We start from the raw sequence: 13,031 nt of genomic DNA, 5'->3' as shown, positions 1-13,031 counted from the left end.
AAAAATATATTAATTCAAAAACTAGATTTAATTTTGTAGATTGTAGAGGGTTTACAAAGAGTCTACTCAGTACTGATGCTTGAAAGATCTCTTGAAGGCCACCAGCAAACGCGGTGAGTCACTTACCTGAAGATAAACGTAGCAGTCACAGTTTCTTCAATCAGTAGCCATGCAATGCAGGATCTCAAGAGGACAGCATTCTGTCGACAGTGCTCATGAAAATTCAGGCAGTCGTAGCGTGAATTTAATTAATGTTGGACCACCAGATCATTATGTTTAATAGGTGAGATTAAGTAAATAAAGTAATTCTAAGGTAATTGGATAACATTCTTCAAAAAATAATAAGGGGCACGTGTTTTGGTCCCATCGCATCTGCATCCATATTCTCAAAATCCTGGTTAAGCCGCTGAAAAGTTTCATATTGTATAATTATGTATATATATATATATATATATATTAACTGAAATATAAATATATTTGTATATATGTTATTATTTCTTTACTTATATCGTATAATCTTCGAATAGCAAACACCGTCGTGACCGAGAAGTTTGTCTGTTATTTAGAGGTGTTTGCTATTCAGGAGTGTCCTTTAATGAAGGTTTCACTGTATAAGTATATTTCAGTAATAATTTCGAAAGTAAACAAATAATAGTGAAGAAAAGTACTGTCTATACTTTTTTAGGAGCTGATCAAGTTCATATATAATTATTTGTTATGACTTAATTTTAATATAGTGTGAAGCAACAAGAACACTTCTTACAAAGCACTAGAAAATTAAATTTTGTAACCCGAATAACGCAGTGTCGCCATCTGTTAATGAAATTACGATTTAATTTCAATTCTGCTCAGCCTAATATTGTGAAAAAAATCACAGATTTAATTAAACGTTTCTTTTAAGAGTTTCACTGGAAATTTCTATTAATTTAATAAAATAAATATATTAAAATTAAGCTATGATTTTAATAAATTAATTTTGAATATAAATCTGATTTGTTGATAATTGTTAAAAGAAATCTTAGAAAATTATTTAGAACTTGATTAAATGCAGTTATACAAAAAGAAGAATTTAAAAAAAGGTAGAGAATAAATAAAATATTAATGTTTAATTATCAAATCAATTCTCACATATCCATAGATAAAAGAAAGAAAGAAAAAAGACTGAATTAATAATTTATCCCCTTGAAAAAACAGAAAAATTTTCACTTAAATATTGAAAAATAATTTAATTAAACAAAAGTACACAACTGTAAACATTTTCAAATATTTATAAATTATATATTAATATTTCCTGTAAATACAAAACAAAAATTACTTCAACAGCATCAAAATTTTGATTTTTGGCTCATAAAAATATATTAGCTGTATATTATACTTTGAAAAGACTCTCTTGTATGTCTAAGATGCTGTTTAAAATCGGTTGAATTATAAACAGATACAGTCTCTTCAATAAAGATTTTTATCTTCTTTATGGATTTTGCTTTTTTTTTCTTCTTTCATTTTTCCACAGTTATATCTATAACATGATCATCCTCGTCCAGTTCCGAATCAAGTAATTCTATCTGTAACGTAACATTTAAAACAGTAACTTTGACAATATTATTTGCAAAAAGCTGCCATATTTCTTGTTAGCGTTTGAGTTTTCTTTAGAACTGAACATGTAAGCACGAATACACATGCTAATGACGTCACTTTCGGTGTTCAGAAGTAGCAGTATTAGCTCAAAAGTAAACGCATCCTTAAATATGTGCCGGTTTCTCATAGAAAACCTACTGAAGGGCAAAACTCTTCCTTGGCGAAATAATAACAATTGTCTTATTCCACTTATTAATGCAATCCTTATACAGGTGGAATGTATACATCTGACGATTTTTAGAAAATATTTAATTCCACGTGTTTCATTACAAGCAGATTTTATTGCCACTAAAAGATACCCAATGGAAGGGCCATTGTTGTCTTGAAAATAATGTCCACGAGATGGCCATCCTAATTTTCCAACCACTGTTCCATTCCGGTCCGAAGGGAACTATCACCCGGTGAAGAATGTTCTGTGCAACATTACGTATCACACACTGAACCTTCTTTCCGCCATTTCCTAAACAACAACAGTCTTTTTTTGAGGAAATATGTCATGTGTTGAAAGTTCTCTGTATAGCTGTGACGAAGTTGATTTTTATGAACGCTTATATCGTAGCAAGAATCTCCTTTACAGACCTCAATGCACCACGGTCACTGAATTCTACTCTCTTTCTCTGATAAGTTAATACGGAGATTTCACAAAAAGCCAACAGAATTTTCAGAAATATGCAGCTAAATACACTAATGCCGCTAGGGACTAGGGCCTTACGACAAAATGTCTCTACAAAATAAACACCATCAGATGTTTATGTCTCAGTCTGTATAATTTTTTACTTCTAACGTTAACAATGCTTTCATGCTAATGATTTTTTATTATAGCAATAAATTCTCCGAAGATTTGCAAGTCCATTTCTTCGAATTTTTTAAAATTACAAACTTCCAATTTCTTGCCGATTATGGCATTTCCCTTCTAGAAAAATTCTCATGAGAATTCGATAAAATTTATCTGATTTTAAATAAACTTTGGTTATCATTAGTTTCGGACTGGGGCCCTCTTCTTTTATATAACGCATTAAATGTGATCGGCTTTTATATTTTAAGTATTTTAATGGTTTTATACGATCCGATTGACTCCGACTAAAAACACTCAAGAACTTGCGTAATCCTTCAGGTATTTTTACTCCTTTTTTTAAAGATTATATCTGCTAAATATCTTAGTTTTTATTTCCTCACAAAATATGATTAACGTCGAATATATACTTTTTAAATATTATACTCGTTTTAAAAATACTTCTAAAAGCATTCTTTGTAATTTTTAAAATATTTATTTATATACTTACTAGTGATTCTTTTACTATGTTAATGTGTTTTCACCTTTTATATTTTTAGCTCATTAAACTAATTTTTTATTTTAATGTTACGGGTTTACTGTTACGCGGGGGGTGGAAATCTTTAAACTCAATCAGACTTTTCCTAATGTAAGTAAAATAAATATTTTGTTTTACTTAATTATGTGTATTTGTATCAAACAATTTCATAAATTTTCATTACTTAAATTAAAATTGCAAAATTTTTATGGCGATTCGTCCTGATTGAATCAGGCTCCCTCCTTCTCCTGGTAGTCCTAGTAGAACTCACAATGGGTGTGAGAAAAATGTCATAAGAAGGAAAGAAAGCCAAAACAAAAGGAAAAGAAATATTTTCTTTCATTCTAAATAATCGTTATTTATTTAAAATATTTCAGTATTTTTACTAGTTCTTAAACTTAAAAAATGAGTGAATGAAATGGAAACAATTAATGTATTTAGAACAATGTTTTACTACATTATTTTATTCAAAATTTCGTATAAAAAATTATAAAATAATTTGAATTAGCTGTAAGAACATACAGTGATGCATTTAATTGAATATTACCGTTTTATCTATATTTACCAATTTCAAAAAACCGACTGATAACCTGGATGATAACCTGGATACTTAAACAACTACAAGAGAATGTTGTTTATCCTTCCAGTTATTATTTTGTAATTATCTTGAATTCAATAAATTAAATAAACGATCTCGCAATTTTCCTTTATATATAAAAAGATTTTTAAATTTCACAGATTTACCTTTAGAAAATGCATTATTATACATCAATCATATTAATTTGTTTCTTCATGCATAGAAATGATGGTAAGTGTATTTATTGTAATTTAAAATAATTCACGTACGAAATGGCTAATTTTATAAATGTTAAAATATTATATTTTTAGCCATAAAAGAGTGTGGTGTTTCTATAGAACAAATGATACGCATTGTGGGAGGAACTTCGAGTTCTCCGGGAGACTGGCCATGGCAGATAGCAATTCGTGGTTATTTTGGGTACGAACACAGATGTGGTGGGACAATTATCAATGAAAATTGGATTCTTACGGCAGCGCATTGCGTAGAAAAGTACATTTTATTTATATATAATTTGTTATTATTTTTATAAATAATATAATCTTAACGAATTATTATTTAGCGTTCCCATGCCTAAATTTTATGTAATCTGGTTAGGAAAATTTGATGTGAGCAAGCGAGAAGATGGAGCAATTCTTCGTCATATCAGCAAAGTATGAAACTTTGGTGGTATAATTAAATACTTGAATTGTATGTATAATATACTTTAATCTCTTTTCAGTACGTTGTTCATCCTGATTTCAATATAAATACTATGAAAAATGATATTGCTCTATTAAAATTATCTAAACCAATAGATTTTGAAGAAAATCATTCACATATCACCCCAATTTGTTTAGCTGATGAGAACTTTACTGTAGATAATAGATTCTGTGTAGCAACAGGCTGGGGAAGACTCTATTATCGTAAGTAAGCTTTATATGTTTATTGCGTTTCTCACACTATAAAACAATATTACTTGATCTTAGTTTGATTTTTAAAGAGGGAGAAGGATCAAATTTACTTCAAGCCGTATCACTTCCAATTATTGAACAAGAAACCTGTAAGATGTTACATGCCAGGTACCTGAACGTGACACCAGGAATGATTTGTGCTGGTCGTGGAGGAATTGGTGTTTGCAACGTAAGATATTTAATATTTAGACGTCTAGTTCTTGATATTATTTATATTATTTAATTGTTTATAGGGAGACTCGGGTGGTCCTTTACAATGTAAGAAAAATGGAAAATGGTACCAAGTTGGCATCACTTCTTGGAGTGTTGGATGTGCCGAACCTTATATTCCTGGTGTATTTACGCGAGTTAGTCATTATCTGTCCTGGATTAACGCTGTGATAAAAAATTATTGAGTTCTTAGCGAATTATATTAAGTTTTTAACTGTAATTATTTGATAGTATCTCGTGTTGTACAAAATAATTACGTTCAAATGTCGATTTATGTAAAGCAAACTATACCAAAAAAACACTAAATCATGATTTAAAATATTAAAATAGTTTACATAATAAAAATATTATAATAGTAATAATAAATATAAATATAATAATATAATCAGTGTTTATATTTGTCCTAATTTAAATAAAACTTTATTTCACATAAACATAAAGCATCTATATTGTGTTTTTTATGATCATCTAGCATAATGCAATGCTATATAACATAAAAAATAAATTATATTTGTATAATAAATTATCTTTCATATTTAAGAATGGTTAATGCTCAAATTCGAAATTGCTTACTCTGTATTTATGTAATGAAAAACAATTCTTGTAAGTTTATCTATCCAGTATCGGGATTAATATGGAGTGTGACAATGCCGAAGGGCCTTCCTCTAGCATAATGCAATGCTATATAACATAAAAAATAAATTATATCTGTATAATAAATTATCTTTCATATTTAAGAATGGTTAATGCTCAAATTAGAAATTGCTTTCTCTGTATTTATGTAATGTAAAACAATTCTAAGTTTATCTATCCAGTATCGGGATTAATATGGAGATTATTGCGTATTTTCTTATCCTCCTAAGCTTTTATTTTTCTCATGACCATACGAAATTACCCACGAATGAGGAGCTGGGGAAATGCCTTTCGGGAGGTCTTTTAAGGATAGCTGGTTCCTTTTTAAGCGTTACAGACGTGGAAGAAACCCCGAAAACTACATGTGGACAGCCTATCCTGGCGAGGTTCAAACCCACAACCGAACTTCTAGTGTTCAGGGAACAAAACCGCTTAGCCACTGGTAGGCCATTCTCGTAAGTTTTAAAGATGTTTCTAAATTTAGTGTCTTAATAGATTTTTAAAGCGAATATTTTGGAATTTAATTGTAAAGAGACATAATGATATTATTTAAAACTTTATTTGTAGAATTTTACAAATATACTACAGTTTTAATCATTTATAATTAAAATTGTAAATTTTGCATATGGGTTTTAATATTATGCCGTAATTATTTTATTTATTTAACAATGAAATAAATTTATTATTTAAATTTGTGATTAAATTCTTATAAAGATAATGCATTTAAAAAAATTATAATAGCATGTTTAATTTATAATAAACTAGCAGATAAGCCCGGCGTTGCTCGGGCAAAAAGTAACGATAGCGAAGATTAAGATTATTACATTATAGCCAATCTTACCCGTTTTCTCAGAATGCAGGAATTAGTTTGACCTGTTTCCAGACTAATTGGAACATTTTTAGATGGGTCTAAAAATATGTTCGATTTCTCGTAAAAACGCAAAAAACCGCATCTGCGCCTGTAAATCTTGCACGTCGCTTTCTCTTAACACTTCAAATGTTACTTAACCACTTCCATTGTTAACACTTCCCCCGGAGGGAAGTGTTAACTATTTCTCCCTGCGAGGGGAATTTCGAAAAATCCCTTCTTAGTGTACGTTCTCATGACGCACCCTAACTGTGTACCAAATTTCAACTCCTAACCGTTTGGGCTCTGCGCTTCTTATTGTTATTCGAAGTGGCTATTTCAAAGGGCAATTTTGGCAACTAAAAATAATATTGTCGACGATATCAACTTTAACATTCAAAAGAAAATTCAGAACTGGCAAGAGCTTCTTCTCTTTTAAGTTAGGACATTGTATAAAATATAAACCAAATCAACTGTTTAATAACAAATATCCTAAGTACACTTTACAGAGTTTTCACACTTTATTTTTTACTTATATTCAGTCACTGTATCATTTTGACTACCCACACTTCGCTGTTTGTTTTTATTCACTCACTGCACTACTTTGGAATTTTCACTTCTTTTTCTGTTCTTCCCTTCGTCACTAATAAGAAACTGACGTTCGAACCCACGACGGATCTTTCTTTATATATCCTCACCAATGGGTAGTCCCACCCATACAAAAAAGGCTTCGAATGTTCCACAATGATCTGGAATGTTGTGGAATGCTCAAGAACACTCTCGAATGTTCTGGTCTGTGCTAGAAATTTCTAGAGGGCGAAACTTCCAGACCTTATATCTTCAACAGTACGCCCTTCAGGTAAAAACGGAAACCTTCTTCATGGATGGGGGATAGAGGGCTACTACACCATATAACTCCCTTGATCGTACCGGGAAACATTTTTGAGTTTTAGCGGCACGCACATTGTACCCTTACCTTTATAATATATATTGAATTGAATGATTATAGGAAAATGTAATGGATAGAATGCTTCATTTGGATAATCAATATTTAAATCACGTTTGCTATGGGAGATATTCTTTAGTATATCTGCTTATAGAGTAATTAATCAACCGAATTGTGTTTTAAGAATAAACTTTTTCGTATTAAAATTTCATTAATCAAAAGTAATTATGGCATAATTAATCTGGATTAAAGAAGTAGAATCTCCACTATCCAGATAAAAACTAAAGCCCTGATATGCAAATGGAGGATACTTTTCAACAATAAGAGTGGTCAAATCTTAAATGTAAAGGAAGAGACCAAAATTACGTTAGATATTAAAAAACTAGGCTATAAAAGTTCCCTGTAAAGTACAATTTAATCAAAATATGAGAGTAATTAAAATTAATATACTGTTTCTTTTAATTGTCTAGATAAAAAAATATCTAAATAAAGTAGCTCATTGAGCTTGTAAATTTGCAACTTAAAAAAATAAGAAATTATTTTTAATATTATTAGATACTAAAAGTCCTAATTTTTTACACTTCATAACACATTGAGTCACAAAAATTTAGATAAATCGCGGCTTAATTTATAGCAAATAATTTTTATGCTTTCTTCACTTCTAAAGAAAGGCACAAAAATTAATCCTTAAAATTAAGAAGAAATGATTGTATTAGATTTTTTGAAAGAGCAAATATTTTATATAAACATACTTTATTTAAAAATGATAATAAACGAAAACCTAGCCGAATTCATATTGCAGACAGAAATCTCAATCGAAGTTTCTGAGATAAGTCAACTTTAATTGATAGCTAATGAATGCCCCTAAAGAAATAGATGTCATCTGTGTTATTAAATGTCACGTAAGAAGCAATTAGTCTTTCATAGATGAAAAACAGTCGATCTATTTTTGTTAAATATTCTCAGAACAAATATTTATCTTAATTCCATCCGTTTAGCTTAAAAATAAATATAAAAAGATTACACATTTAATTTATTTTGTAATATAATTATTTGTTTATTTAAAGGACTACGCTATCTTGTCATGAATCAAAATAAATTTATCATATAAGTGCTAAGGCACCAAAATATCTGATTGGCTTCAGTTTTGTCCATTATGGAAGAGCCTGATATTCAATATAGATGGCGACTATCACTCCTAGGCATCTGAGATTGAATCCGGTTAAGCAATCCTTGGAATTTTTGGGTCTATCCCGGATATATCGAGGTAATTCCTTACTACTCGGCCTCTCCATTATGGGCCTAGCCGAATCCGTGATGAGCTTGAGCTTCGGTTTCTCGGCTTTTTAGCACAAATTAACTTAAATAAAATGAATTTGTATTTAATATTTTATTTGATAATATAAGAAAAACCTTTTAATTTACACCTAACATAAGAAGTTATATTTTAAGCCCTTCTAAGAGGGCCCTGTGTGAATGCACGGGTCTCACACCACGAAATCGGTTCTGAGCATAAATACATATACAATCGTATACAATATATAAGTAATAACTAAAACTTATTTTTCAATTAAGAGTTTGGCAGAGACAACAATAATAAATTATACTAAATTCGACGACAACAAATTAGTAATACAATAGAAGTATTACTGTACGCTGTTGTGTGCTTCGTCCGATTTGTTTAAGCACTGTTTTTAATATGTATGTATATTTTGGTGTTTTTATTGATATTTTTAAGAATATAACATGATTAATAATCAGGTAAAAGTTAAAAATCTAGGAAAGACTTCTATTTTAAAATAATTTTTTATTTATAAAACAAATGCGAAATTTAAGGTTCAACGTAATTTAGATAATATAATATCAACAATTATACGAAATTAATATGTTGTAACCTATTTCTCTAGCACTTAAAAAAATTTGAATATATAAAATTTAGAAAATACTGTAATTAATTTTGATACGAAAATGGTTCATACGGAAATTGGTCCATAAAAATTATTATTTTCGGAAATTGAAAAACTAGTTTTGATAGAATAAAACTACTGAATTTTTAATTTTCGTTAATTAATAAAGGAATATAATAAACTTTTAATGAATATTTGGAACAGGTTGTTGAACTTTTAATTTATACAATGATAATAATGGCATAGTTTTTGATTTGAATTCGTGTTATAATGTTAAGTACGGAAACTAAACTATGTAAAAGGTTGATATATTGAAATTTACTTCCTTTAAATGGACAACATGTGGATTTAGTTTTCCCTTATAAAAGGAATCATGCGATCCATATTCTCATTCCGAGATGAAAGTGATTTATACAGTAGTCTTGCTGTTCGTTTATGCTGAAGCTAATGATGGTAAGTTCGTTTTTCTTTTTTTTTTTTTTATATTAGAACTTATTTGAAAAATTAAATTGATGAAACTTGCTGCTCTAGAGTGTGGAGTGTCACCAATTCCATATAGCGAGGGAAGAATCGTAGGTGGAAGAGCCTCTCAAAAGGGACAATGGCCATGGCAGGTTTCTTTAAGTTTTCCAAGACCTGGAGGTTATATGACTCATTATTGTGCCGCTACGATTATTAATAGTGACTGGCTTTTGACTGCAGCTCATTGCATGTAAGACTGAAATTTACCTTGAATCTTATTATAAATGCTTCGAAGTAACAGCCTGTTCTCTTCTTAATATACTAATTTTATGATTTAAACTTTTATAGAGTTTTTATGCCTTATAAAAAAGTTTTAATACGTATAAATGAATATAATTTAACGAAAGAAGATAATGAAATAAACAGATCCATTGAAAAGGTAAAACAGATCTATTTTAAATGTAATAATTATAATAATTTTATAAAACATGAGCTTCGTATGTACAATGGGCTTAAAAAAAATGTTAACACTGATATGGAAAAGGTTTACAGTCAAGATAGAGGACAATTTTCCATTACAAATTCGGCATAACATATTACTTCCACATTTTTGAAGCATTGTGCATATAGGAAGTTTACTATTTACTCAGTTAGAACATGTATTGAAAAGAAAACTTTTCAAATTATAATTATCAGAGTAGACATTTTAAAAATTATTTTATCAACTCTCCTCTTATCTATTATCATGCAATGATAATAGGAAATAAAATCAAGCAGTTTAAATACAATAATTTATTGAGAGTATTAAACACAAGATCGTGTTATTAATCAAACACGTGGCTTCTTTTCCATGTTTATTTAATCATTTAAATAAAGATGGAAAATAAGCCATGTGTTTGATTAATAATACGATCTTATGCTTAATACTCTCAAAAAATAGTACAACAGTTTCAAAAAACAAATAAACAATAATTTATACTATTATTTCTGCAAAAAGAACATAAATAAATTATTATTTTTCGAATTACTTAAATAATAACAACCTAAATATATAATTAGTTATAAAAATTTATATTTATCACTTCTCAGCACAGTATACTAATACTCAAATTCAGTTTATATAATCAAAATAACCATTTTTTGCTAAATCAGATACAATTGCATCCTAAATGGAATCATTCTACAGCTGATAACGATATTGCACTGATTAAAATGAACGAATCTCTGCCTGAAAATAGTTCATTGTGGAAGCCAGTCTGCTTCCCTTCTACACAAGATTATAATTTTACTAATTGCATCGCAGTCGGTTGGGGATTATTAAATTACCGTAAGTATTTCTTCAGTCAATTAATTACGAAATTAAAAATAAATATAAAATTTATGAGTGTTTCAAAGGAGGAGAACCTCCGAAAGTATTACAAGAGATAGCGATGCCATTGGTATCACAAGATCTTTGCAAAGACAACTTTAAAGAAATTAACAGAGTAACAGAAAACATGCTTTGTGCCGGATACTTGGAAGGATCTAAAGGAGTTTGTCACGTAAATTACTTTCGTAAACTTACTTGTCCACATTTTTACTATATTTTAAAAATATTATTATAACCTTAGGGAAATTCCGGTGGGCCTTTACAGTGCCAATTAGACGAAGAAAATTGGTTTCAGGTCGGAATTACATCTTGGACTCATGGATGCGCTTGGTAGAAATATCCGGGAGTTTTCGTTCGAGTAACTCAATAAACAAGATTACCGGTCGAAACTGAAAATTTTTATCCCACTACGTTATAAATATTTAACAGTATTATCAAACTTTTATAGTGATTTTTTTAAATCTCTGAAAAATTTATGTTTTATATTCTTAAGTTTAATGTAAATGATTATTTAATAAATTTTATGTAAAATTCAAAAGTAACCGATGGGTTAAAAATATATTAATATTTCTGTATTTAAAAAACCCGTTTGTTCTTTGAGATTAATAAAAAATGTTCTATTTTAATTCAAGATTTTTGCTTCAAACTTCTATAATTTCTTAAATTCTTAAGAAAAAAGTTTAAATCTCTCTCAAGTACGATCTTGAAGTTTTAAGAAATGGCTTTTAAAAAAGCACCTTTTCGCAGGAAACATTTCATTATATAAAATATTTTACATAATTTCTCATAAGATAGTCATCAAAATCTACAACTAGAAGTGATAATTTAAAACAGGGGTGTCAATTTTTTACCCACGGACCGGATATGGCCCGTTAAAGCATCATATCCGGCTCGCGACATTGATGATTTCTTTTCTAAACATCAATGTTTTTAACTTCTATTGGTGATTAAAAACAGAAACAATTCAAACGTCTGACTGTTTACGTAAGTCGTAAAGGCCTGGCAAAAAAAGACCTTTGTAAGAGCCTATTTTTTAATTACAATATATTTTGGTTTAACAAATAATAATGAATACGTGTATTTGACTGACCGCTTACTGCGTTTGAGTTTGAGATTCCTGCTCTAAAAGAAAATAAAGAATAATAAATATCAATTTTCTTCACTTATAATTTTTTTATTTACACATTTAAAATTAAACTAGAAATATTTACTATATTTCAGATATCTTTCTACACAAAATAACAAAGAATTAGAGGAAAGATCAAGTTAATTGTATATTATCTAAAATACAAATATTATGAATAAAATAAATATAAATTGGATTTATTTAATTAGAAATGACTTTTTATATTTTATACAATTATTTTTATCTCGAATTTAATGATTAATTCCAATTAAGTAATTATATTTATGTATTATTTATTTGACTTTCTTCATTATAATAAACATATTTGTGTATATATTTACAATAAATAAATTAACGAAAATGAAAACTGAGACATAATACGTCCTTTAAATCATTTAGTTTTTCTTTCTTTAACATATAAATCAAAAGTTATACCCATGTAGTTTCTGAAATATCATATTTCTTGCCTCACATTAAATATGATATTCATTCTATAATTTTCAAATTAATAACCTAAAAAAAAGAATCGTGTAACTATCAGATTATTTTCTAAAATGATTAATACCAAAATTATCGAATAGCTTCTTCTTTATTAAGTACAAATTATATTTTCATGCGAATTTTTAGAAATTCGTTTTTATTTTTCATTAAAAACTTAAATTAAAACTTATAAATATTTCATTTCCGTAATATTTCTATTTTAATTTTAAATTTATAAATAAAAAATTATAAGTAAATATCGTGAAGAAAATTTGTATTGATCCTTCCTTATTTTCTTTTCATGTTTCATTACTACTTGTGAATTTTGATGATTATTTTATGAAAAATTTTGTAAAATATTTTATGTAACGTGCATTTAAAAGTAATTTCTTAAAACTACAAGATCGTATTTGATAAAGATGTAATTTTTACTAAAAAAATCTTGTGTTTTTATGCAATTAAGTTACGAAATCCGAATTAAAAGATATAGAAATTTGAAGCAAAAATCTAGAATTAAAATAGAACATATTTTTATTAATCTCAAAGAACAAACGGTTTTTTTAAATACAAAATTTT

General features: G+C 28.3%; 1 protein-coding gene across 1 annotated transcript in view; it reads left to right on the top strand.

Moving 5' to 3' along the window:
- LOC111640765 (transmembrane protease serine 9-like) overlaps window positions 1-13,031 on the top strand; it is a 50,421-nt gene that overhangs the window by 6,127 nt on the left and 31,263 nt on the right. Inside the window, 9 exon segments of the mRNA XM_023386817.1 lie at window positions 3,696-3,753; window positions 3,834-4,014; window positions 4,085-4,175; window positions 4,244-4,427; window positions 4,505-4,644; window positions 4,709-4,861; window positions 9,387-9,471; window positions 9,550-9,716; window positions 11,091-11,144. Coding sequence (XP_023242585.1) covers window positions 3,696-3,753; window positions 3,834-4,014; window positions 4,085-4,175; window positions 4,244-4,427; window positions 4,505-4,644; window positions 4,709-4,861; window positions 9,387-9,471; window positions 9,550-9,716; window positions 11,091-11,144 — 1,113 coding nt within the window.

Source organism: Centruroides sculpturatus, unplaced genomic scaffold, assembly GCF_000671375.1.
Source record: "Centruroides sculpturatus isolate CEXI.00-Female unplaced genomic scaffold, Cexi_2.0 scaffold1511, whole genome shotgun sequence".
In the NCBI taxonomy this organism is placed as follows: domain Eukaryota; kingdom Metazoa; phylum Arthropoda; class Arachnida; order Scorpiones; family Buthidae; genus Centruroides; species Centruroides sculpturatus.
The sequence above is the reverse complement of the archived record's forward strand: the minus strand, read 5'-3'. Positions and strand labels throughout refer to the sequence as shown.